The sequence below is a fragment of the Oncorhynchus nerka genome, linkage group LG24 (genome assembly GCF_034236695.1).
Source record: "Oncorhynchus nerka isolate Pitt River linkage group LG24, Oner_Uvic_2.0, whole genome shotgun sequence".
Taxonomy (NCBI): domain Eukaryota; kingdom Metazoa; phylum Chordata; class Actinopteri; order Salmoniformes; family Salmonidae; genus Oncorhynchus; species Oncorhynchus nerka.
In genome coordinates this window covers 33903279-33931174 of record NC_088419.1, presented here as the reverse complement: position 1 = coordinate 33931174, position 27896 = coordinate 33903279, and the positions used below count along the sequence as shown (strand labels likewise).

The following is a 27896-nucleotide window of genomic DNA, read 5'->3' as shown; positions in this document are numbered from 1 at the left end:
ATCTATCGGGAAGACTTTACACAATGAATAGCATTAAATGACTTCCAACTTTCTATCTTAAAGAAAGCATATGATTTATCCTGTTTATATAAAGGTACACACGCAGCAAAGAGCGGTAGGGAGAGAGTGGACACAAGCCGATCTCTGAAATATATTCATATAGTTAAATAGGTGAATAACGGGCCAATATCGGCATGTAAAACTGTATCTGTTACTGAAGAGTGACGCCTCTTGCGGTGAAGTTTACATTGACGCATCATATTTTTACATAAAGAGCAGTGTGAAAGTAGACCTATGATCAGCGCCTTTGCTCAGGGGGAATGTTTTCTTGACGTGTGACACCTACTGTGCCTAATGAAGGTGTTGGCTCCCTGGTAATCCATTTAATCCAGTCTACAAAGTCACTTATCTCCTCTTCCATTATGCGCGTGCCAATTATCAGTCGTTTCTGTGTCCCGGTCACATCTCCAAAGGGCTCTCTCCCTCTATTTGGATAACTAGATCCGCGAGACACCCCCTCTTAAGCATCACTCCTCTCTTCAACAGTGTAGAAGGTGTGAAGACGTGCGTATCCGAATCAGTGCGACTCAGACACTGATTGATTTGGACAAACCTGCGTTGTAGATAATCGACTGACTTCAATTGGATAATGGATTAACGCGTCAGAGATAACGCAAACAGGCTATTCTCAACTCCAGATGTCAATGTATTGGAAGAAAACACTCACCCATCCATAAGGAAGTGTACTCAACTATTTTAACCTAGTTGAATAAACCGTTCACCGGTGCGCACTGAGAGAGTGCGTGGTTGTGTGTGTCTTCTGTACTTATAGCCCAAGTTGGTCTGGTTAAATGGGGAGGCTTGAAGAACCTAGACATTGACCTAGACGCAACATATAGGCAGGCAGACAGACAGACAGTGAAAGGAGAAATCAGTCGCTTTGAGAGTCTGAGTGGTCAGAGTTGCGTCGAAGTGCGGCAGAGTGATATGGATTGTGCGTCGGATGCCATCGGACATCAGCGCGCATCTCTATCAAGAGGAAGACTCTAAAGCTGTTGCTGCTGGTCGAATAGGTGACCTGCTCGTAAGGAAACAAGTTCTGGAAAAGAGAAGCTCGGATGAGGACAGAAAACAACGTTTCTCTCGCTACGTAAAGAATATACAAGTTAGGGATAAATTGGATAGATTGGGGACTTCAAATTACTTGTTAGTTGTCACTTCAATGGAGAAAATGATTCAAGTCGGAGGGAGATGTCTGACAATATTGATGATCTTTTTAGTACTTTTCGTTGGATTGGTGATGGGCTTTCCCACCAAACAGCACAACAAACTGCATAACGGCGTGTCTTTGGAGGTAAGCAAATGTATTTTCTTGATTATTTTCATCTACAAAGATTTGGCCAATTCCGTGCAATGCGTTCCAAATGTAACGAGTGAAATGTGATGCAAATTGTATTTAAATTAATTGAGCATATGTAAATGATTTAATACTTAATTAGTACAATATTTGAATATATTACAAACACATGTCTACGTGCAAATTACAGTATGAGTTCTTTTGATGCCATCATGCCAATTATTTATTTAAGTCAAATTAATTGTGATAACTTAATTCGTTTCCAGAAAATAACTACTGCTCTCCTACCAAAAACATTCTGCATTATCATTCACATCATTCAAAGGTTTACTTGATAGCAAACCATAATCACGGCATCACAGACAGACTTACAAGGCTGTGCACTCATAGCAGACTGTCATTGCCCATTCCCTGTTCATGAACCAAAGGAAACTTGTTTCAATGAAGCTCTAGGGCCTTGGGGCAAAGTGTTGTTCTGTGTTTCTCCATGTATAGTAAGGTATCTGAGCATCCAGAGCAGGTCAGCCTGAGCTAAGCAGCATAGCATTACACAGCAGCTACAATACATTCAAAGGCTGTATTCCCTTTGAACACACATACCTAGCTCACATGTGTAACCGGATCCAATAGAGGTATTTGTGCCGCTCATGGACGTGTGTGTGTATAGAGGGCTTGAAGGTCACCATGAACAGAATCAGATGTACGAATGAAAGAAAGGTGCAAACAGACAGATTCCAGATCTGTGTTATGATGTCGTTCCTTTGTACTTTCTCTAACCTGGCTCTCCTCCAGTGGGTGCCCTATTGATGTCCCGATGCCCATGGCCTATAACTGATGGATGATTCATGTCAGTTGGACGTCAAACAGCTAGGGAGAGAGGAACTGAGAGGGAGGGAGTGAGAGACAGAGAGGAAGAGTGTGACTGGTGGTGCTGAATGCGCGTTTTGGGCACCAGCGAGTATGACCCTATGTCACCTTTCTTGGTGACCTGTTAGATGCCAGTGTAAGCGGATAGAGGAGGGGCTGGTTTGTACAGTAGAGGAATGAGAGGCACAATAACAAGGGCTTACATAACCAAATGGGTTAAAAGGAACCCTCAGCAGCTCTCTCTCACACTGGAAAAAGGTCAGAGGTCAGGCTGGTTGATTGTTTATGTTGGCTCTTTACTGAGTTAATGTGGAATTTCCTGTTTTTGGTTTCCCCCTCATCATGGGGGGCAGAGGAGGGGTGTGAAGTGTGCGTGGCCTCATTCCCAAATATTGAGACCTGTTTGCTTTATTTATCTGTTCGGTTTCACCCCCCTCCCCTCCTTTCCTCTCTCCCTCTTTCAAGCGCTTGCACTTGTTTTTTCTTTTTTCTTTTCCACATTTTCAAAGAGGCGATCAAAGGACCCCATAGTTTATTGTTCTTCTGTAATGGTTAGAAAATGGCCAAGTGCAGAGGCCTTTGATATCTGTGGATACATAAATCAGGCCTGCCTGCCACACCACCCGCCCGCCCACCCGCCCGCCTGCCTGTTTTCCTCTCCTCTGCTTCATCATCCATACAGTACTGTACATCCACCTCCCCTCCTTTCCTCTTCTGTCCCCGCTGAATGTGTGTCACCGCCGACTACTAGGCCGGCCGGCCTAAATGGCTCCAGTGTCCCCCCAGCCACCCCCTACAAAGGACACTAAGCTTTGTTTCATGACGGAAGAGGAATTTAATGGTAATTCCTTTGTTGTGTGTCGGAAAGGCCAGGGCTCCCACTGCTGCACATCCATAGTGGCTCGTAAAGACAGACCGCATACCATCAACCAATAGGCCTTTGATCATCAGGGGAGCCCCTCTGCAGAGAGAGAGAGAGAGGAGGAGGAGACTGAATACAGAATCCAGATGTGTAAAAAAGACAAGATGAGGAAGGTGTGAAAATATGTGGCCCTTCATGACTCTAATCTCAAAGTCTTGTCGGTGTATATCTTTGTGTGTCAGGAGTATCTTATATGAGCTCCTTTAACTAGATCTAACTTCTGACAATACTTCTCTAGTCAGACCATGATACAAGTGGTAGAAACCATGCATTGAAGATCTTTTAATGCTAAGCCTCAGAGGGACCTGCCTAGACCCCAGGGGAAGCCTTTCTGATCCCCCTCTGCCTCTCTCTCTTCATCAGAATCCTTTGTTTACTCTTTCTCATTCCCCTTTCTCTCTCCCCATCTTCCTCTCCCGTCCTCATGCTGTTTGACAGGGGTTACCTCTAAATGGTGGCCATGTGTTCTCATGGTTGGATCTGATCTGATGGACTTTTTTTTATGGGACAATTGCAGCCACTGAAAAAGTATGGTCTGTTTTCGGCCCCATAACCACAATTGCTCAACCGTTTTGTCACGGCTCCAGATTTTTTTTCCCCCTCATTGTTTTAAATGGCACCACATTTTCGACCGCAAACTGGCACGGCTCCAGACACTGAGGCCCCGTCAGATGTTTGGGCTATTTATTTATAGATGCTGGCTGAATTAAAAGCTTAGAGTAGTGGAAGTTACCCTTAGATCAGCTCACCCTGCCTAAATTCCAACTTTAACTGTAAGAGTGGAGAAACGTCAAACTGATCTTAGCTCAGAATTAGGGGAGAACTTCATCCTACTCTCTGATGAGCTTCAATTTAGAAAAAGACATTGACAGGTGTCTGATGGTTGGAATCTGACTGAGGAGGACCCCTACAACTTGTGTCTGTGTATAGCGGGTAGCTGTGTGGCGGCACGGCAGGTTGAGACACACAAGGCCAGCCTGCCCACCGTCCCAGGGGTCCCACGACTCCGAGGCTCTCTCATTAAAACTAGAGAATCTGGCACAGTCTCCTCTTTGTCAAAGGCCTGGATGCCAGGGCTTTGGCTGCTGTGGGAAAAAAGACAAATGGATGTACTAGGGTGGGATGGTTGGTTGGTTGGTTGGTTGGTTGGTTGGTTGGTTTGTTGGTTGGTTGGTTTGTTGCCCTCATGGTTTTCAGAATGGTCTAACAGAATGTACAGTGGAAACATGATAGTAACATGGTGGAAATGTTATAGGGGGTTGACAATGAAAACCCCAATGTTTTTAAGCTTTCATATAACAACCTGCTAAATTAAACTAGCAAGTTTAACCTAAATGACTTTAAACCAGCCAGTAGCAAATGTACTTACTGTGTGTTATTCATTTCATCCAAATCTTCAGAATGGTCCAGTCCACTGTGTTTCATCATGATGCTTAATTGAGGTCTCCTATCTTTTTACTCAGGCTCGTGCTCAGTCGCCCGCCAGTGGGGTCCATCGTGGACCGGAGGCCCTGGAGCAGCAGAACCAGGTCCAGAGCCTCCTCCCCCCTGACATGGAGCACCGCCACAAGAGGAGGTGGTCTCACTCTCAGCATCGCTCCGTAGGGGTTCTGCCCCAGCCTGAGCCGGAGGAGGAGATTAAACCCTTCGTTCTGGACCTCAAGAACTTCCCTGAGCTCGCCAATGCAGACATCAGCTCTCAGAACCCCAACATCCAGGTGAGTGGTGATGATTATTGATTGGATATTTGAAAGAAATTCTCACTCTCAGAGATTTCTTTACAGAGATATCTTTGCATTGTAGGGCGGGAAACTCATCCTATACCAATGTGTGGCAGAGTGCCCACTTGGTTAGGCAGTATATAGATCGGTTACCTTCATTCATTTCTATGGTGTTGATTTTCTCTGTGGCATGATGAGTGGGATATTTCACAAAATGTCAGAAGAAGGACAACTCAGCTCCACATCACATAAATCTACCTCTAGTAGAAAATCTGCTTCATTCCTCCCATTTCCTGTGATTTCTCAAGCGATTAGCCTCAATGTCTTCAGCATGCCCTTCCATTCAACTCATCTCAATCTCACAGTAGTTGGTTACATTTATTCCAGGATGTGGTTAGCTGGAGCTGCATGTAATGACCTCAGGCTGGCTCTGCCCTCTACTGGGGATGGAAGTCCCTCACTATAGCCCCCCAGTTGCCTGGTCCTGACATCCTCTACTATGTAGACTGTGGCCCAAATAGCACCCTATTCCCTGGGGCTCAAAAGTAGTGCACTATATAGAGAATTAGGCTGCCAATTGGAGCTTTAACATACATGATGAGTCTTACAGTAGTCACCTACCAGTCTAATGAGTAGTCACCCACCAGTCTAATGAGTGGTCACCCACCAGTCTAATGAGGAGTCACCCACCAGTCTAATGAGTAGTCACCCACCAGTCTAATGAGTAGTCACCCACCAGTCTAATGAGTAGTCATCTACCAGTCTAATGAGTAGTCATCTACCAGTCTAATGAGTAGTCATCTACCAGTCTAATGAGTAGTCATCTACCAGTCTAATGAGGAGTCACCCACCAGTCTAATGGGTAGTCACCCACCAGTCTAATGAGGAGTCACCTACCAGTCTAATGAGTAGTCATCTACCAGTCTAATGAGTAGTCATCTACCAGTCTAATGAGTAGTCACCCACCAGTCTAATGAGTAGTCACCCACCAGTCTAATGAGTAGTCACCTACCAGTCTAATGAGTAGTCATCTACCAGTCTAATGAGGAGTCACCCACCAGTCTAATGAGGAGTCACCTACCAGTCTAATGAGGAGTCACCCACCAGTCTAATGAGGAGTCACCCACCAGTCTAATGAGGAGTCACCCACCAGTCTAATGAGTAGTCACCCACCAGTCTAATGAGTAGTCACCCACCAGTCTAATGAGTAGTCACCCACCAGTCTAATGAGTAGTCATCTACCAGTCTAATGAGGAGTCACCCACCAGTCTAATGAGGAGTCACCCACCAGTCTAATGAGGAGTCACCCACCAGTCTAATGAATAGTCACCCACCAGTCTAATGAGTAGTCATCTACCAGTCTAATGAGTAGTAATCTACCAGTCTAATGAGTAGTCACCCACCAGTCTAATGAGTAGTCACCCACCAGTCTAATGAGTAGTCACCTACCAGTCTAATGAGTACTCATCTACCAGTCTAATGAGTAGTCACCTACCAGTCTAATGAGGAGTCACCCACCAGTCTAATGAGGAGTTACCTACCAGTCTAATGAGGAGTCACCCACCAGTCTAATGAGTAGTCACCCACCAGTCTAATGAGTAGTCACCTACCAGTCTAATGAGAAGTCACCCACCAGTCTAATGAGTAGTCACCCACCAGTCTAATGAGGAGTCACCCACCAGTCTAATGAGAAGTCACCCACCAGTCTAATGAGTAGTCACCCACCAGTCTAATGAGGAGTCACCCACCAGTCTAATGAGTAGTCACCCACCAGTCTAATGAGGAGTTACCTACCAGTCTAATGAGGAGTCACCCACCAGTCTAATGAGTAGTCACCCACCAGTCTAATGAGGAGTCACCCACCAGTCTAATGAGGAGTCACCCACCAGTCTAATGAGGAGTCACCTGCCAGTCTGAGGAGTCACCTGCCAGTCTGAGGAGTCACCTGCCAGACTGAGGAGTCACCCACCAGTCTAATGAGGAGTCACCCACCAGTCTAATGAGAAGTCACCCACCAGTCTAATGAGTAGTCACCCACCAGTCTAATGAGGAGTCACCTACCAGTGTAATGAGGAGTCACCTACCAGTCTAATGAGGAGTCACCTACCAGTCTAATGAGGAGTCACCTACCAGTCTAATGAGGAGTCACCTACCAGTCTAATGAGGAGTCACCTACCAGTCTAATGAGGAGTCACCTACCAGTCTAATGAGGAGTCACCTACCAGTCTAATGAGGAGTCACCTACCAGTCTAATGAGTAGTCACCTACCAGTCTATTGAGTAGTCACCCACCAGTCTAATGAGGAGTCACCTACCAGTCTAATGAGTAGTCATCTACCAGTCTGAGTAGTCACCTACCAGTCTAATGAGGAGTCACCTACCAGTCTAATGAGGAGTCACCTACCAGTCTGAGTAGTCACCTACCAGTCTAATGAGGAGTCACCTACCAGTCTGATGAGGAGTCACCTACCAGTCTGATGAGGAGTCACCTACCAGTCTGATGAGGAGTCACCTACCAGTCTAATGAGGAGTCACCTACCAGTCTAATGAGGAGTCACCTACCAGTCTAATGAGGAGTCACCTACCAGTCTAATGAGGAGTCACCCACCAGTCTAATGAGGAGTCACCCACCAGTCTGATGAGGAGTCACCCACCAGTCTGATGAGGAGTCACCCACCAGTCTAATGAGGAGTCACCCACCAGTCTAATGAGGAGTCACCCACCAGTCTAATGAGGAGTCACCTACCAGTCTGATGAGGAGTCACCTACCAGTCTAATGAGGAGTTACCTACCAGTCTAATGAGGAGTCACCCACTAGTCTAATGAGGAGTCACCCACTAGTCTAATGAGGAGTCACCCACTAGTCTAATGAGGAGTCACCCACCAGTCTAATGAGTAGTCACCTACCAGTCTAATGAAGAGTTACCTACCAGTCTAATGAGTAGTCACCTACCAGTCTAATGAGTAGTCACCTACCAGTCTAATGAGTAGTCACCTACCAGTCTAATGAGTAGTCACCTACCAGTCTAATGAGTAGTCACCTACCAGTCTAATGAAGAGTCACCTACCAGTCTAATGAGTAGTCACCTACCAGTCTAATGAGTAGTCACCTACCAGTCTAATGAGTAGTCACCTACCAGTCTAATGAAGAGTCACCCACCAGTCTAATGAGTAGTCACCTACCAGTCTAATGAGTAGTCACCCACCAGTCTAATGAGGAGTTAAAATCATAACAAATGCTCAGGAAGTAGGATCATCTGATTGAGTGCTCATTGCATATCTCGTTTCTGCCTGGCCAAGTCAGAGCTTTAAATTAGGCAGGTCAGTTTCCCTGGTACTTCTGGAGGTTGGGATTATTTCCGAGGAGTCTGCTCAGTCATATCTTGGTTTCATTGTGGCTTTCGAATGCACCCGCTTTATATAATTTAAAGAGCTTGTCTTTTTTTAAATGTTATTTATTTATTTATTTTGTACAGACTTTGTGTGCACGAATACACCAGAGTGTGTAGAGGTTGCCAGTTTAGCATGCGAAGACCTTTGATACCAAGGTTGCACGTTTTGTAATAACATTTACTAACACCCTCTTTCCTCTCAACCTGTCCCAGGTGACCATTGAGGTGGTGGATGACCCTAACATAGAAGTGGAGATGGATCTGGTAACGGACAAGGACTGGATCCCTCCTTCCTCCCCTTCCACTGTAGACTGGCTGGGCGGTAAGAAGCTGTTCTGGCCCCTGTTCTGGGGCTACACAGATGCTGACTCCAGTGAGGATGGAACTGGCCGCTCGGGGCTGGAGGAGACTGAAGAGGAGGAGGAGGACGATTACCTGTTGGAGTATGGTAGTGAGGAGCCCCTCCCAAGTGGAGTGGGGGGAGACTGGGACAGTCGCTGGAACGAGGGTTGGGACGCCACTCATAGCTACTATGGTGAGGCTTCTTGTCTTCGCTAAGACTGAGTTTACACAGGCAGCCAAATTCTGATCTTTTGCCAATAATAGTTTTTTTTGACCAATCAGATCAGATATTTTGCCAATAATTTGGAAAAGAACAGAATTGGGGTGCCTGTGTAAACTCCTAGGTGGCACAGTGTCTGTCTAAATGTCACACCAGCCATCTTAGTTAACACCTAACTTGGGATCACTTTGAGTACAGTAGAGTCAACATTTCTCTACATGCCAGTAGCAACTGATAATCTAGGCAATCATTTTGGCTTCCAGGCAACGGTTCTGGACCAAAGTCTTTCCAAAAATCGTTCTAATTGGAAAAACTTTCATCTCTGATCCACTGGTCTTTGGCATGCCTGTCTGAGACTAGTTGATAAAATGGCATCCAAAAGTTGAGGATGTTTTGAAATGGTGGGAGAGAAAGAGAAACAAAGAGATTTATAGGAAGTTAATGTAGAAAAGTTGTACAATATAGACAGATAGAACACAGAATTGAGAGAGATAGAGAGACTGAAGTATTGACTGAGCATGCGAGCAAGAGAGCTCTCCACTCTGCGAGCACTCGACCGTCAGGCCCATTGTGGAGCCCAAGCCTTTGAAGTGGACACTGGGTCCCAGCTCGCAGCTCACTGTGGAGGCCTGCTGTCTTTTGAAGATGGGCCCGATGCACTCGCTAATGGCAGCGTGAGCCTGTTCCCCTGACAGACAAAACAGCTCACTGCTTGTGAACAATTAGAGGGCAGATTGGGAAGAGGGGATGACAGGGGCCATTCGGCTGGGTCTTTCATCCCCCCTCCGGGACCCCAGGCCCCCAGACCCTGGCTCGGCCCTCTGCCCTGGGCCCTAGGCGGCAAGGCCTTTTGAGACAGTTCAAGAATTCGAGGGCTTTCAGGGCTGTGCAGAACATTTACTCCTCTATTGTTTTTGGTTTCTCTTAATTCTCCTCAGTCTGTTTTCTCCTTCTGCATGGTGGGAAAAGAGCACCATGCCTTCTGGTTGCACAGGCAGATAGCTTTATTCAGCCCCGCAGAGCAGAGCCAATGAAAAGAGAAGGGAAGAGTATGGATGTGGAAGCTTTAAAGGAATGGAAAAGACAGTGGGATGAGAGAATCCGGCCTCGGAGGATAGGCAGAGAGGGGTTACAACTTCGTAGTTTGATGAATGTTTACGTTGATAGTGCACAGGCGGAGGAGCTCCCTGTTTAATTCTAAGTCACTCATTTTAGCCAGTGTGCCCTTTGCCTCTACCCTTCAGATCAGGCAAAGGGATTGGTTTCAGACAAAAGAGACGGACTGTTAACTCTGGCAATTGCTCTTAACCTCAAACCTCAATGAACCAAAACACAGTACATTCCGATAACATAGTCAGTTGGACAATTTCACTGAGTATAGGATGTGTATGTGCATGTGCATCTGGCTTGAACGTTGCTAAATGAGGTGTATGTTGGTTAGGAACAAGGCGACCACGTCTATTAGGTGGTCAGATATAAAATAAGATTCTAGTGAATATAAAGTATGTATGCCAGACTAGCGTAATGTAACGTTGGGGCTTCCCTTCTGTAATTAAAACGCTCCTGTACTGAGAAGAGTCTATTCCTGTGTTCTGGCCACATGGTGAGCTGGCAGCGCCACAAAGGCCCAAGCTGCACCACCAACAAAGCTGCCATTTCTGCGCCCACCTCATCTTGTCTGTAATCGAGGGCGGACATGTTTTCGGTATCATTAACACCAGACTCAAACCTCTCAGAAGCAGATGGAGAACTTCAGCCTCATTGCGGAGACTTGTCTCTAATTTGGCAGAGTCTACATTACAGGACTATGGGGCTGGGAGAAGGTTAGACCCGAGGAAAATTATACTGTTGCCTGAGATAGGAAACTTATATACAGGCCTTGTTATGGCTTAGCTATAATAGCAAATATTAACATTTAGTCGATAGATTTTTTTTCCAGATAATATTATTTTAGAAAAACTGCTAATTAAGGGGTCTTTGAGAGGGAAACGCTACTCCTGTGTAAGAGTCTACAGTAGGTTCAGGCTTATACTTCGGTTCAGGAAAGGCATCTAAACCTAATCTAGCATTCTTTCCCAGCAGCACTATTTACTATGCAGAGTTTTCCTTCGTGCCCACTCCTAATCAATCCATTCAAGTTGTTGTTTTCCTTTTCCGTGATAGCTTGTTAAATGTATGTGGTGAACAAACCAAATGCTTTTAATGGGAGTTCTACACAGTTACGGAACCTAGTTAGGGAACCCTACAGCTGGGAGAGGAATTCAACTCTCTCTGATTAGAGAGTGAGCATTAGGGGGATTCTAGGGGTGTGTAGTTGTGGTTCCTACACATCCGTTATGGAAGGCGTGAGATATTAGCTTACTGTGACCAGACAGAAGTTTTGCTAGCTAAAACAAAGGTGAAACAAAGACAAGTATTAGTCTGGTCCCAGGCTAATGAGTTACAGTTACCCCACAACATGGAAACCACTATGTAAATCCTTAATGAGTTTCAGTTTTGTTGTTTTGTCTTCCCCCCGTACAGAGGAGGGGACAGAGGAGTGGAGTGCCTGGTCTCTGTGCTCAGTCACCTGTGGTCATGGAGAGAGGAAGAGGACACGGTCCTGTGGTTACAGCTGCACCCTGACAGAGGCCACCAAATGTGACATGGAGCCTTGTCCAGGTGAACTTCACACACAACGTTTATTCTAGATTCCGGTCACCAACTCCTAGTCCTGAGCCACAGGATGTACAGGCTTTTGCTCCAGCCCAGCACTTACACACCCAATTCAGCTAAATTAAGTTAGTTGGTCGACTAGTCGATTAGCTGAATCATCTGTGAATGTGAGCTAGAGACGTGATCTAACTAAATGGTACCGTTCCTGTCTCTGCAGACGCTGTCAACACAGTGGCTGAACCTTTCCCCTTCGAGATGGAGAACGGCACTGAACCGTTTGGCACAGGTATGTCGAATCAATGTACACTTAGCAAATGGTTAAGCAAATAGGTTAGTCAAACTAGCAAACATGGGCAGTTAGAATGCACCTACTAATCTAATTACATCTAACATGGTCTCTCTCTCCTCTCCCTCTAGATGTGGACACCTGTGAGAAGTGGCTGAACTGTAAGAGCGACTTCCTCCAGAGATACCTCAACCAGGTCCTTTCAGAACTACCCAGCTGCCCCTGTGCCTACCCCTCGGCCGCCGCCTACACCGTGGTCAGCGCTTTCGACGAGGGACATGACCGGACCTTCCGTTGGCATGACGCCAGTGGCCCTAAAGAACGCCTGGACATCTACAAACCCTCTGCGAGGACTTGCATCCGCTCGGCCCTCTCCAGCGATGTCGCTACGCTCGGCGCCCAGCACTGTTGCTACGACGACCGTGGCTGTCTGATCACACGGGGTAAGGGTGCAGGAACGCCCAACCTGATCAGCACGGATTTCTCCCCGGAGCTCCACTTCAAGGTGGACGTGCTTCCCTGGATCCTGTGTAAAGGGGACTGGAGCCGCTTCCACGCGGTGCGGCCGCCCAACAACGGCCTGGTCTGCCCGGAGAACCCCCACCATGACGTGTTCATGAACGAGCTGGAGGAGGCCCGGGAATACTGAGAACACACACAGCAGCCAAAACTACACTACCCAGAATTCACCCGTACAGTGGGGCCCAATCCTAACTTGAGAAGGGAGCGCGTGTAGGACTGTTTTGCATAGCTTTTTGCATTTTGCATATAAGGAGGTATGGCGGTTGCAAGGTTGAGGTGCAAGTTGATTTCAAGTTAGGATTTGGCACATTAAACACCCTGTGACCAGACCCAACAGAACAGAACTGAACTTCATTGAACTGAACAACAACTAAAAAGACGCAGTCCTGTCAATGCTTGCCGACGTGTTTCGCATCCAGCATGGTACCAAGCTCTCTGTCTCTCTCTCTCGCCGTCTGTCCATGACATTGTCGTCTAGCCTGTTGGTGGCTTGTTGTAGGTGTTGTGGCTCTGTGTGACTGACGAAAGCAACATAAACATCCCAAATGTACTTCCTGATTTGATTTTGCTGTGTGAGATGTTTGATACTGTAGTAAGTCTTGTTTTGAAAAGGGGATTGTGGAATGCGTCATGCCCAACACATGAATAAAGTCATAACTATGCTGCTATGAGAAGATGAAGTTAAATAGGTACTGGAGGGGGATATATGATTGAACAAACATGAATTTGCTGAAAGGTTATTCTTAAAAAATATAATCTAAAGCTGAGGAGAGAATTTGGTCTAAAGAAAGAAGTTTACAAGCACGAACAACCACACCCAGCACCTCATGCTCATTCTTGATAACATGCCAACAGAACAACTTCTTAGAAGCTTGGAGGTGGAGACAGTCTTCTGGACTGAACTTCTCGTCCTCTGTTTCAACAATGACAGTTTGAGAACCTTCAATCATGGATGTTTCTACAGTTTTCTCAGGGGGACTCATATTGTTAGAGATTATAGCCCATACGTACCTCAACAGTGGAGCAGCATTGGGAACCACTACTTCAGAGTGCACTTCACAGTGCACTTCGGACTGTACTTCAGAGCGCACATTAAAGATGAGAATGGTACCTGTTACGGAAACGAAAAAGTTGGATCTACAGTGTAAATGGATGAAGAGCGGATAAATACAGTATTAATTCAGATAAAGTTATGAAATGATGCTCTTTGTGCGGTTTTTGGCAAGCCATTTTTTCTGTCAATGTAATTAAAGTTGAATAGTTGTTCTATTCCATTGCGATATGTTGCATTGTTTTTGCAAAGACTTCGTAGGAGTGGAAACTGTTGGCTTGAAGTCTTAACATTTATGCTCCAAACCTCTTTCAGGAATTCAGTTTTTTTTTTATGTGTGCAAACATGCATTACATTTTGAAATCACATGTTGTTTTTTTAAAGGAAGGCACTTTATTTAAGGTATATATATATATATATATATATACAAACGATGGCATGTATGAAAATCAAATGTTTATATGTTATAATTGTGAAAGGGTAACTTGCCAGAAATGCTGCATTGTTTATTTGTAAAGTATATTATCATGTGAGTTTCTGTTTAAAAGCATGGTTGATATTTTGTGATTTCTTAAACTAGTATAACTATACTCATAGATAAAAGGTGCTATCTAGAACCTAAAAGGGTTCTTCGGCTGTCCCCTTAGGAGAACTCTTAGAATAACCCTTGTTCGTTCCAGGTAGAATCCTTTTGGTTCCAAGTTGAACGGTTTTGGGTTCCATATAGAACCTTTTCAACAGAGGGTTCTACATGGAACCCAAAATGGTTCTACCTGGAACAAAAAAAGTGTTTTACCTGGAGCCAAAAAGGGTTGTCCTATGGGGACAGCTGAAGAACCCTTTTGTAACCCTTTTGTCTAAGAGTGTACCATATTGTCTTGTACAGTATTTATTGTCCGTTTTTTTAAGTCTGCTAAAGCTTTGAAATGACTCTACTAAAACCCACATGGTGCACTACTAGGGTTGCAAAATTCACAACATTCACTTTCCCAAAATACCCAGGTAAAGAAAATCCTGGCTGGAATATTTGTGGAATCGGCAGGGCATAACCTGCGAGGGAATCATCCAACCTGGAGTTCTTCAACTGGGATTTCTGGAAAACTCCTGGAATTGTTTCGGGAAAGGTTCTGGAATCTTTAAAACCTACTTCGGACTGAGACACTCTGATTCCACGGTGACGTCAGAAGGGAAACGACCTGCCTCACATGATATGACCACTCCAACAGCAACTCCATCAAGTGTCTGTATCGTTTTATCATTTTATTGTACTTCTGTGCTATGAAAATATGTTGTGACAAATACAATGAGGAATATAAAGACGTTTGCATTGATTGTCTGGCTCATAATTGTCCTTGTTCTGTCCTTCTGTATACTATCAGATGTCTTTGAAATCTGCGTAGTTTCTCTGTGTAGTTGACTTCCTCATCATACACAAAGCCACAACTCACCTACTAGATTTCAAAACACATTAAAGCATAAGAAAATTTGGCTGCAAATCTTTCTTTCTAGAGGTGCTTAAGTTTACTGATGTTTTGGCCCAAGGTCTTCATCAAAAAAGGCTGTTGACTACCCCCCCCCTCCCCCCCCCCAAAAAAAGTTGAGATCGGTGAACTTTTAACGGCCCTGTGTTTTACTCAGTAGTATCACTTCCAAATTGAACGTTTTCACAAGAACCTGATCTGTGGAGCATGCCCCCTCTCTCTCCCAGGGTCTCAGGCAGGCAGAGAAGAAGAGAAGCTGACTGCGTTTTGATGTCTTTTTGTTTTTCCACTTGCTGTGCCTTAACCAGGGTCGTCCAGGCATGGCCTGCTGACTGATCTTACAAGGCTGAACCCCAGCCTCCGCATGTGTGGAGCAATCTGCTTTCACTTGGAGACCAAACGGCCTGAAACGTTATACATTTTAGGACAGGCAGAATGTTTTGTTTTTTACATGTTGGTAATTCTCGGAGCGAGCTCCTCTATGTTCTGTTGGCTGCAAACAAAAAGTCAGGATCAAAGAGGCTTTTGTCTGTCGTTGTTGATTTTGTCAGTAAGTGGGGGATTGGAGAATGATTGAGTAGACCATTGAGGTGAGTTCTATTCTCCACCTCCAAATCCTGAACTTGAGCTGCAAAGACACGAAGCAACATTGGCTCATGAATGCATCTTTATTATGTAGTTCAATGATCCTCTTTGGAAACAAAATGAAAACGTTAGTTCTGTGCCACGTTCGTCGTGACTATTGACTCTATACTGAAATGATGAGAAGCAGAGTTGAACTTTGCACCCTGATTCAATCACATATGGATGAAGAGTGCTCGGACTGGTTACGTTATTATATTACCGTAGTGAAACGCCATGCATCAACAGAATCACACTCAATTAGCTTCGTCGACTGTGTTCTCCAGATGGCATCAATTTGTTTTCAAAGTCCAACCCAGATTTTGGAGAAGCCGGAACGAACGCTTCTTAGACCAAAACATGATGACCTATTAATTACTATAGAAATCACAGGAACCTCGTTCTCTTTCTTATTGACACAAGGAAGTATCAAGTGCAGGGATGATAATGTGGTTTCACTTGCTATAGGGTGAGGAAGGCACATCACATCCGCATTGATTGTTGATTCTATAACTCACAGATGGCAACATAGACAACAATCTCATCTGTTTTCTGGGTTGTTCTCGGTTCTCTAATCTGTACATAATCATGTCTGTCCGTAACTCCGTATACTCTTACAGGGGGGTTAAATAATGGAGATTCAGAGGTCAGGGCAGTGCAGATCCATAGGCGTATCATTCCTTCTCAAAAGGAAGGAACAGTCTTAAACTTTCTGTTACGTCTACTTTTTTTGTCTGTCTAGTGTACCTCAAGTATACATTATTTCTTTTTTTTAACCATTTTTAGATTCTCTTAATTCCTATAGGTCCTCACCATAATTCATAGCATAGCATTTTTTCCTGCCTCTCTGTCCCCTGTAAGAAACGAGAACAGCAGAGGAACACTGATACTTCTAGAACGGAACATTAGGTTGCTCATGGGTCCGGGTGGCAATTGAGTCTATACTGGTTTGAAATATGTATAATTAAAAGTAGGAAAAGCGTAAAGAAGAAACACCAGTGTTGGTGTTTGCTCATTCACACAAATGCAGGACTGGTTAATAAGGAATTGATTTGTGTGTGTGTGTGTGTGTGTGTGTGTGTGTGTGTGTGTGTGTGTGTGTGTGTGTGTGTGTGTGTGTGTGTGTGTGTGTGTGTGTGTGTGTGTGTGTGTGTGTGTGTGTGTGTGTGTGTGTGTGTGTGTGTGTGTGTGTGTGTGTGTGTGTGTGTGTGTGTGTGTGTGTGTGTGTGTGTGTGTGTGTGTGTTCTACAGTTATTTTGTTCCAAGTTTCTAAATTCAATCAGTCAACTTTAATTTATAAAGCCCTTTCTATGGCAGCAGTTGACACAAAGTGTATTACAGATACCTAACGTAAAACCCTAAACAGAAAGTAATGCAGAGGCAGAAGCACAGTGGCTAGGAAAAACACCATAGAAGCAGGAACCTAGAAAGAAACCTAGAGAGGAACCAGGCTCCGAGGAGTTGCCAGTCCCTTTCCGGCTGTACCCAAAATTGGTATGTGAAAGTTGCACACATATAAATGCAGTATGTGAAGATTTGAGCTGCCGGTAGAATCGTTTAACTATAAAGAAATCTGTGTTAGATAGCGTTTTACAGTTAGAACTAGAACTAAGTTGACTAAAGATGAGCTGTCTGTGGAATGCGTCCAGACAGATGCTGACCACGTTTGTTCTCTGAATAATAGATAAATATCCACAGATGTGAAGACAGAACAGAGAAGAAGACATGGCTTCAAATACTCTTTGAAATCATTTCAAATACTTGATCTGTGCTTGATTGAGGTTGCCTGGTTTAATGGACCAATAGAATAGTCCCACAAGTGTAATCCCTGCCCATCTGGCACTTTAGGGAGGCTTAAACAAATGCACAACGTATTTGAACGATTTTGAATAGTATTTGAACCCAGGTCTACAGAGAAGGAGAAAGAAAATGCTCAAGGAAAGAGCATAAAAAGGATCGGAGACATTTTTGGGACTGACTAAAAATGTTATCTGAAATCTTGAATCATGCAAGAAAGAGGTGTTTTTCAATGAGCTGCATATATTTGCTCAACTCAACATGAGCGCGACACGCACATCATCTCACGGCATGGTTCTATCATTTCCATATTTCACCAAAACACAGATGTTCATAACAGAACTAGACATTCGTTTATGGATCTTGAGTTCAGAATACACAATTCACTATGCAGTTGCTGTACACTGTACAATGCAATCTCACAATACCACGCATGATAAATCCTTGTGAAGCAAAGGGTGGACGAAGAATAAGGGGGAATAGAAAAGGCTACTAGTAAAAGCGACATTACAGTAGGTGAGGCATCGGAGAGGAAGCTGTGCAGATGGATGACGTGAAAGTATATGGATGCAGTCTTAGTCATGGCTGGCCAGGCCCAGAGCCAGGACTTGGTGGTTACGCTCCTGTTAACTCTGCTAGGCTGACAGGAATATGAGATTTCCTCAGCATGTTAAGTGCACCGCAGTGGACCAGGACCGGCATATAGTGGACTAAGTTCTCCACCACTACACTCCCTATATCCCCAACAGAATCCCCAACCCCCAACACACACTGTGGCCCGCCTATATGAGAGTAGTACACACACACACACACACACACACACACACACACACACACACACACACACACACACACACACACACACACACACACACACACACACACACACACACACACACACACACACACACACACACACACACACACACACACACACACACACACACACACACAAAAATACGGATCAATTACTAGAACTGACGCCATTGGAGACTGTCATACAGAAGTGATCTACTCCAGCTAATATGTAGGAGACCTGTAAACATCTGTGTGCCTCTGAGGCGGTCACATGCTTTCTTTCTTGTGAGCAGTGATTTATGATTTACATGCATTTATTAACAAACAAACGTAGCAACGCACACAGTCAATCAAAGGTACACAGAAAGACAGGAAACAGTTTTTTATTTATTTTTTATAAAAATGGTTCACATCCCTTTTCACCTGCATGCTGTTTGGATGTTGTAGTTGAGTATGTGTGAGGTCTCTCTTGTGGTCACATCTCCAACAGACAGAGTTGGTAGATGATTGCACATGGTCTCTGATCCAATGTACCATCTCCTGCCATTGTGCTCTTGGGAAAGGCACTTAACCCCCCACAATTGCTCTCCATCCAGGGGCACTGCACTGCTGCTGATCCTGTGCCTCTCTAACCAATGGATAATGCAGTTGTATTCTATTCCATGTATTCTATGAGTTCTGGAGAAGTTGGTAAAGCAATTGTGGTTGACATTGACATACCTACATAGTGTCATTACTTCCTACAGTGGCGTGATTCCAATACATTGTTTGAGCAATTTTCAGCACGATGATCCCAATAGAGGACAGCAATATCCTCCTTTAAAAAAGTCCCCCAAAAAAGGACCTACAAATTCCTCTGTGGAATCAGACTCCAGAAAAGTTTGTTTTGATGCTGTTTTCCAGGAGGATTAATACATTGTCTCTCTCTGTGTCTCTCTCTCTTTAGTGTTATCTGCTCTGTCTCTCTCTTTCTCTCTGTATCTCTTCCTCTCTCTCCCCGCCTCTCTCTGTCGGCTGTTAACGTAACCACAAGACGAGCCAAGACAATACCCTGCAACATGATGAGCCTCAGCCTTGCCTAGAGAAGAGAAGCCAGCCTAGTGATACTACTGGGACGGCAGTGAGCCAGCCATAACAATAACAACATTGAACAGCCTCCGGTGCTTACAGACTTACACTGAGCCAAGGACCAGTTAAAAAATATGATTGCTCCTTTTTTCCCCTCTGTGAATAAAAAAAGCGGAGTACCACTGAAGTTATTTGGAACAATATGTACAGGTGTGAAGTTGGCATAGAGGAGAATGAGATTTAGTAGTTCAAGGTGAAGTATAACCTACATACTGCCTGAGTTCATTTGGGATTTCATTTGATCTACCCAGTAGCCTGTATGGCGGGGCGGGTATGGCCGATAACGTATCATTGATACGTCACCACACAAACAGTTCTTCAGAGAGGGGAAATCTACAATCTATGGGAGGTTGAAAAAGATTGATAAAACATGAATAAATATGGTAATAACTCATTGGTTAATCTCATCCACCAGCCAGCTCACTCAATTGAGCCTGGGGACAAGGCTACTGATTGATTGAAATTGTGTGATTGAGAAATTGACCTTAGATCTGGGAGCAGCTTCGTCCTATTCCTTAACTCGGTGGTTCTCAACCTTTTTTGGTTACTGTACCACCAAGTACATTTGAAGTACCCCTGAAGTACCTCCTCATGTTCAATTTAGCAGTAGGCCTATGGTCTAATGAGTCTTCTCAAGTACCCCCTGTGGATAGGCCAAGTTGAGAATCACTGCCTTAACTAACCTATGTAAGTGAGGCAGTGCAAAGGCCCTCAGCATGACACTAGGAAGGAAGGATCTTCAAAACCTAACATAGAGTGACCCCTGCTGTTGGACATACCTCAATACATCGCTGACTCATGGGCTGCATCTCAATAGTCTAGATAGGCATCCTCTGTCTGACATACCTCAATACGTCACTGACTCATGGGCTGCATCTCAATAGTCTTGTGAGGTGTCCTCTGTTGGACATACCTCAATGCATCACTGAGCCATGGGCTGCATCTTTTTTATTATTATAATTTTTTTTTAATTTAACTTTTATTTAACTCGGCAAGTCCGTTAAGAACAAATTCTTATTTACAATGACAGCCAACCCCAGCCAAACCCTAACCTGGACGACGCTGGTTAGGGTTTGCGCCGCCCTATGGGACTCCCAATCACGGCCGGTTGTGATACAGCCTGGAATCGAACCAAGGTTTGTAGTGACGCCTCTAGCACTGAGATGCAGTGCCTTAGACTGCTGCGCCACTCAGGAGCATCTCAATAGTCTAGAGAGGATTCCTCCTCTCCTCTCCTTTATTAATATTGATCTGAACTGAAAACACTGCGCTTCTTTTTCACCTGAATTGACTGTTCTGCCTGGTGTGTGGCTGACAAATTAAAATAGAGTTCATCCTAAGCAAGGATGATAATTCTACTTCCATGACCAATCATGACTTGTCGTAGGTAGGCTACAGGTTTTATTATGAAACAGAGAGCCTCTCTTGTGGAACAATGACTTTCTTAATCTGGTGCGCGAAGACATTAGAAGTGATCAACTTCATTCCCTTGAAGAATCACAAACAGCAAGAACTCTCCTGATATCCTGTCGAAATAAATCATGACCATGAAACTTCATGTTTAGCCAACAGATCCATAGTCATCCACTGTCTGTGCCCCTGCCTCTCTTCTCCCCACAAGCACACATTGAGACAGCACTTCATAATGCATTCAACAAGGAGATATAAACATAGTCAGAGGAACGTACAGAACTATTCAACCTTCACATTGACAATGTCCATGTGCATCACTGCTTCCTCCTCCACAGTGAATTGCTATTTTGAATTCACTATTGAACTCACTTTGATATCCGTTGACTCCCACAAATGACTCCTACAATTACCCCATCATCAGGGTGTAATTGTATTTCTAAGGGATGCCCGCTCTGCTCTGCAACCGAGAGGGATAGGTGTTCTTAGGCAGTGAAGTGTGGGATTAGTTAGTTCTACATACACCATTCTACGCCTGGCTATCATAACAATGCTCCTATTTTGAGCCAAAGAAGGAATTCCTTGCCTCTTCATTGGAGCAGATGAGATTTCAATGCAATGTATGGGCAGAGAAAAGATACCCACACACACCTCTGCGCAAACACACACACACACACACACACACACACACACACACACACACACACACACACACACACACACACACACACACACACACACACACACACACGCCCAACTGTGGATGAGAGGATATGGAGGTCTAACTCAATGAGAAGTTCAGAGACATGGAACATTATAATTCACCTCTCTTAACACTCTATTAGAGGGAAATGCATGAGCAGATTTTTACAATGCAACAAGTGCATGTCACGTATCTATGACACATCAGTTAGGCCTAGGTTATATTTGAGCACCCAGTACATTCACATGAGTCATACTCTCTTCTCTCAATTGATTAAGCTGGAAGTTGGAACAAAGCTTTTAAAATGACTTTTTTTTTATCAGTAGTGCAGTTTTGTGTCTCCTTGGAACTCCTCTCACAAAAGACTCAAAACTCCATCATGATCACATTATCATTTCTATCTCTGTGACCTGTTATTACTGTCTTATATACATGTCATAACATACTGCTATACACATGTTATTATTGCACCATAATAAAGCACTCGCTTGCTTTTAGTCAACTAAAATGTTGACTAAATCCTCTTCACTACTATGTGAAAATTATGATAGCTATACTCATCCATACACTTGCATATTGACCCAATTCAAACAATGGATACATTGTTTATAAACTTTTGACTGGCCTATAGTAACGTCATAGCTGAACAGAGAAGACATTTCACACTTGGCTGAGTATAAACAATGTGAGCATCATAAAAATCTGAGTATCATTCTTACACTTGCAATTCAGTCCACACGTGTCTAAACACAGTCCACACGTGACATCCATCTAAATTGACACGCAAAGTGAGTGCAAAATACATCAGATAAATGCCACAGTAATTTTATTGGTTATCTTCTGCAAGAACTCAGCGACCGCGTGAGGGAGATTCTTTTTTATTTTAGGATCCAGCGAGGACCGAACTCGCGACCCCTGGTTTACAAGACCAGTGCTCTGCCACTGAGCTATAAAGCCGGTTTCAGCAAATAGAAACGACATTGGTAGACAAAACAACTGACAACTCTGAAATCTCCGACTTCCGAGCATTCAAGACTTCTGGAAACTCGGAAAAAAGACGAGCTCAGAGTCGGAAAAATCGTTTGAACAACCAAATATCAAATCGTAAACTTTCCGACATGAAGATCACTGACGTAATGATTTGACCTCGTTTTAATCTGAGTTCCCAGTTGTCATGAAAGCACCAAGAGTTCACACAGCGAGAGCCTATAAGGAAACGTCGTTTCAAAGATATTTATAACTAACCCCCTTGTCTGTGGCATGGTGCCCAAATTGATGATGTATGTCTCGCAGCTGAGAGTAGAATGTGGAGACGAATGGATTCGGCCGTCGGCCTGATGAGCCCTTACTCAGCTAGCTAGTTTATGCTGGGTTTTTTTTCGATGGGCTAGGTAGAAATAACTTGTAGTATTGGTGACCATCTGGATGTCACCGTGACATACCAATTAGCTAGCGTTAGCCATTATTATTATACCTCAGTGAGATGTAGGCTGCTATCCTACACGATAAAAATAACTTGTAATATTGGTAGTAACCAAAAATAAATAATAATAATGCAACCAATTATTCTGAATACTCCCAAATCCCAACTTTGGCTGACAAGTTTCACATTCTCGCTGAAGTTTTTTGGCACAAGCATAAACTCGCTAGCTGGGAAGGGCAGTAAGGACGACTGAGCCGAATCCGTTCGTCTCGACCCGCTTCGTGACATACTTTCATCATTCAGGGCACCAGGCGTGTCCGAAAAACCTTTCCCGTCTACCTGGTCTAGCGACCCGCACAGACAGCTGTGTGTTATGTGCTAGGCTAGGAGGTGGTTGTGTTGTACTGACCAGTACCCGGTGTTCGCGGGGTCCGACATGTCAATCAACCTGCTATCTGCCAATCACGGGAATGCCTGGAATGTTCTGATGCCGGGCATCCTGGTGGTTGGCGGAGTGGCGTGGAGGGGGGGTTGGGCATTGGAAGTTAAGACCAGGTTCAGCCTTTGTTCTCTCTCTCTTACATCTGGGCTTCACAAGAGAAGGTCACGGTTGGATTGTGGTTGGATTGTGGGTTATCTATTTGGCGTGTGCTACGGCCCAAACAGTAGCCTGTGTAGAGTTGGTTCAATAAACCGTCAATTCGCAAACTCAAGCTTCTGTCTGGACAATTGTTCATTTATGAGCTAGTCAGGTCATTACATTGGTGTCAGAAGTAAAAACGTTGATACAAGTTAGCCAGCTAGCTAGCTGACTTATGTGGCTAGCTACCGTAGGTGAGAACGGGATTGAAAATGCTTCGAGGGAATCCGAAAGTGAAGGTGGAGGTAGGGGACGATTATGGCCAAGGAGGTGCGTGTGAATGGACGTCGGGGTTCTGTCTGAGGAGATCGCCAGGGCGTCGGAGCGCAGAGGCCGCTTGAGGGAGGACGTTGGAGTGATGGTGGCTGAAGCGGGCATGAGTGCTTCGTCGAGTGTATTTCGCGCGGATTCTGGTGGGCGGACCGAAGTGGCGACGTCGACGCGGCGTGACGAGGAATCTGGGGCTCAGGATGTAAACAAACATGGCGGCGCCCAGTTCCCGGCTGCGTCCGTATCTGTTAAGACCCCGAAGTATTCCGGTAAGGCGGATTGGGAAGCTTTTCATGCTCAGTTTGAACTGTTAGCTCATTTTAGGGGTGGTCGGATGAAGAAAGGGCACTGCAGTTGGCTTTATGCCTCACGGATGAAGCTCTGTCCTGTTTGATATTGATTAGCCCCGAGGACAGGCATGATTATGGTGCTCTAGTGGGAGCACTGAGGAGGCGCTATGGACAGTGTGTACAGCCCGGGCTACTGCGCTCCGAACTGAGGAATAGACGCAGGCAGCCTGGAGAGCCTCTACGGGTGCTAGCTAATGACATTGAGAGCCTCTCTCGGCGGGCATATGCTCACATGCCCCCTCCGTGCAGAGCGAGCTAGCACGGGACCAGTTCATACAGGCGCTCTCCCCTACGGAGCTGCGCATACAGACCCAGCTGGCTCATCCTGAGTCATTGCAGACAGCCTTGGAGATGGCTTTGGAGAGGGAGCTGGTGTGGGCTGGGGCTTCAGCTGGGGCTTTGGTGGGGGTGCAGGGAGACACACCCTCTGTGCGAGCTGGGGGCAGAGCAGCCCGGAGCCGGAAAAGCCTGCTTGGGTGGCCGAAATGACAGAACTCATTCGGGCTGTGTCGCTACAGGCGGCACGAAACACAAGCCCTGGTCCCAGGGTCTGCTGGGGTTGTGGCCAGCCAGGCCATCTGCGCCGAGATTGCCCCATGTCCCCCAGAGCTCAGGGAAACGGCTCGGGGTCCGCATAGACCGGGTAGTGCGGACCCCTGGCTTTCTATCCCAACCACCATCATCTTCAGGAGGAGCCCACCGGCACAGACGGGGAAGCAAGGCTCCACTTCCCCCAGAAGCAGACGAGGGCAAGCGGAGGGAGCCTGTTGTTGTGGTGGGCCGGACCTGTGTTGGGGACTTTTGTCATGTCCCTGTCACTGTGGAGGGGGTGCCCTGCTCCGCCCTGGTGGACACTGGGTCCACAGTAACCCTGGTGAGGCCAGATATTGTGCCAGGTTGGACTCAGTGTGAGCCTACAACTGTGCAGCTCCGCACAGTCACAGGTGAGCTGGCACCCATGAAAGGGAAGGGAATAATGACTCTGACAGTAGGGGGCAGGACTGTGCGTCATCCTGTGTGGGTGGCGGCTGTGCAGGACCCTTGTATCCTGGGGTTGGACTTTCTTAGGAGCACAGGCTGCCAGTTAGACCTAAATAGGGGCACACTGAGCTTCCAGGGAGGGACGGAAGTCACCATGGCCCCCCCTAATGTCACATTCACTCAACCCAACAAACCCTTTACTCCAACAGTTAAAGCAGCAGAGACTCATGGCTGCGCCCCTCCCCCACAGCTGTGTGTGACTTTTCCCCAGTCCCCCTGTCACCTACGGCGGTGTGTTACATTCCCCAGCTACCTCCATGACACAGCCCTCTGTGAGCCCGGGCCGCACCCCCAGCCCAGCTACCCCAGATGGGAGAGGAGAGGACACTGTCTGCAGTGAGGGAGATATGGGGGAGGAACTGTGTTGGTCTTGACCCTGAGCAGCAGGAACGGTTGTGGCAGTTGCTGTTTGAATTCAGAGACAGCTTTGCGTTGAGTGAGGAAGAGGTGGGTCAGACTCTTCTGGTGCAGCATGAGATCGACACAGGTGATGCTCGACCCATCAAGATGCGTCCCCGCCGTATCCCGCTGGCACGCCAGGAGGCGGCAGACAAGGCTGTGTTGGAGATGCAGCGGGCAGACTTCATTGAGCCCTCAGACAGCCCCTGGGCGGCGCCAGTCGTCATGGTTCCGAAGAAGGGGGCAAGCTGAGGTTCTGTGCGGACTACAGGCGGCTGAATGAGGTAACCAGGAAGGACTCATACCCCATACCACGTATCGATGAGTCGCTGGACCTGGTTAGGGGTCCTCCTGGTTCTCCTCACTAGACCTCCGCAGCGGCTACTGGCAGGTGCCCCTCTCCCCAGAGGCCAGAGCCAAAACTGCGTTCTCCACTAACAGAGGACACTGGCAGTTCAAGGTCCTGTGCTTTGGCCTGTGCAACGCTCCAGCTACTTTTGAGCGTTTGATGGACAGGGTGCTGGATGGCATCCCCCGACAGCAGTGTCTGGTATACCTCGATGACATCCTGGCCCATGGCAGCTCCTTCCAGTCAGCCCTGGGGCGCTACGGCGTGTGCTGGAGAGGGTGGCTGCCGCAGGTCTGAAGCTCCACCCCGAGAAGTGCCACTTCATGAGGAGAGAGGTGTCCTTCTTGGGCCACCGAGTGGGGAAGGAGGGGATCAGCACCATGGAGGACAAGGTAGGGGCTGTCAGAGACTGGCCCACCCCCACCGACCAGCGTCAGCTGAAGAGCTTCCTGGGCCTGGCCTCATACTACAGGAGGTTTGTACGGGGCTTCTCAAGCGTTGCTGCTCCACTGAACCGCCTGCTGCCGAAGGACAAGGCTTTCACTTGGACAGTGGAGTGTGAGGAGGCGTTCAACACCCTCAAACGTGCACTGATCGAGGCCCCGTGCTCGCCCCCTGACCTCACCTTGCCCTTTATCCTGGACACAGACGCGAGCAATGTGGGCATGGGTGGGGTGCTGGCCCAGGTGGGGCCAGAGGGGAGAGAGTGGTGGCGTACTTCAGCAAAACATTTGACAAACATGAGCGCCGCTACTGTGTCACCCGGCGGGAGCTCTTGGCTGTTGTGGCTTCCGTCAAACACTTCAAGTACTACCTGGGTGGTCTGCCCTTTACTGTAAGGACTGACCACTCTGCTCTCCAGTGGCTCATGTCTTTCAGAGAGCCAGAGGGGCAGGTGGCACGCTGGTTGGAGGAGCTTCAGCCGTATGACTTCACGGTGGTGCACAGGGCAGGGGCACGCCACTCCAACGCCGACGCCATGTCCCGTCGGCCCTGTACTGCAGACGGCTGCCGCCACTGTGAACGGAGAGAGGGACGGGAGAGAGAGCTGCGGGCAGAGGAGGGTGTCTGTGCCACAGTGTGTCGGGCGAGCGGGCCTGTCTGCTGTGAGCTGCAGACTGTCGACGTGGCTGAATGGCGGCAGCAGCAGGACGGGACACAGACCTACAGCCAGTGCTACAGTGGGTAGAGGCGCAGGTGAGGCCACCATGGGAAGAGGTGACAGCGCTCTCACTCGCGACCAAAGGGTTGTGGTCGAAGTTTGAGAGACTGCGGCTGGCTGATGGCGTGCTACAGCGGGCATGGAAGGAGTCAGCTACGGGAGAGGAGAGGTGGCAGGTGGTGGTCCCAAAAGCATTGCGGGAGGCTGTGCTCCAGAGTACTCATGGGGGGTGGGGACTGGACACTTTGGGGTCACAAAAACACTGCGCCGTCTCCGTCAGGGCTTCTACTGGGGGCAGCACAAGAGGGATGTGGAGGACTTTTGTCGCCGCTGTGACAACTGCACAGCGAGAAAGGGCCCCCAGGCCGCTCTCATGCTCAGCTCCAACAGTTCCCAGTGGGGGCTCCCATGGAGAGGGTGGGAGTGGATGTAGTTGGGCCGTTCCCCACCACAGACAGTGGAAACCGCTGGGTGCTCACGGCCATGGACTATTTCACAAAATGGCCCGAGGCCTATGCTCTGCCTGACCAGGAGGCAGAGACCATCGTCGACGCCCTGACAGCGGGGATGTTCAGCAGGTTTGGAGCTGCAGAGTCCATCCACAGCGACCAAGGCAGAAACTTTGAGTCCCGTGTGTTCGCCACCATGTGTGAGAGGCTGGGTATGCACAAGACCCGCACTACTCCTCTCCATCCTCAAAGTGATGGCCTTGTGGAGCGCTTCAACAAAACGCTTGGACAGCAGCTGGCCATCGTCTCTTCCAAACACCAGCGTGACTGGGACAAGCACCTGCCTATGGTCCTCATGGCATGCCGCTCCGCTGTCCAAGACTCCACCTCCTGCACGCCTGCCCTCCTCATGCTGGGGAGAGAGATCCGCACCCCTGCGGAGATGGCGTTTGGTCGGCCCCTGGATAGCCCTCATGTTCCTCCGGGGCCGGAGTATGCCCGGAGACTCCAGGACCGCCTGGAGACAGCCCACACCTTCGCC

General features: G+C 46.9%; 1 protein-coding gene and 1 non-coding gene across 2 annotated transcripts; one reads left to right on the top strand and one right to left on the bottom strand.

The window, feature by feature from the left end:
- The first annotated feature begins 214 nt into the window (after nucleotides 1-214).
- On the top strand, nucleotides 215-13755 carry LOC115107895 (isthmin-2-like). Its single transcript, XM_029631639.2, has 6 exons — nucleotides 215-1354; nucleotides 4610-4864; nucleotides 8472-8793; nucleotides 11344-11481; nucleotides 11693-11761; nucleotides 11893-13755. The coding sequence occupies exons 1-6, from the start codon at nucleotides 1004-1006 to the stop codon at nucleotides 12408-12410; spliced, it is 1653 nt and encodes a 550-aa protein (XP_029487499.2). The 5' UTR covers nucleotides 215-1003; the 3' UTR covers nucleotides 12411-13755.
- An 8402-nt stretch (nucleotides 13756-22157) lies between these two features.
- On the bottom strand, nucleotides 22158-22229 carry trnat-ugu (transfer RNA threonine (anticodon UGU)). Its single transcript has one exon. It is a non-coding gene; the product is annotated as a tRNA-Thr (tRNA).
- Nucleotides 22230-27896: the final 5667 nt, after the last annotated feature.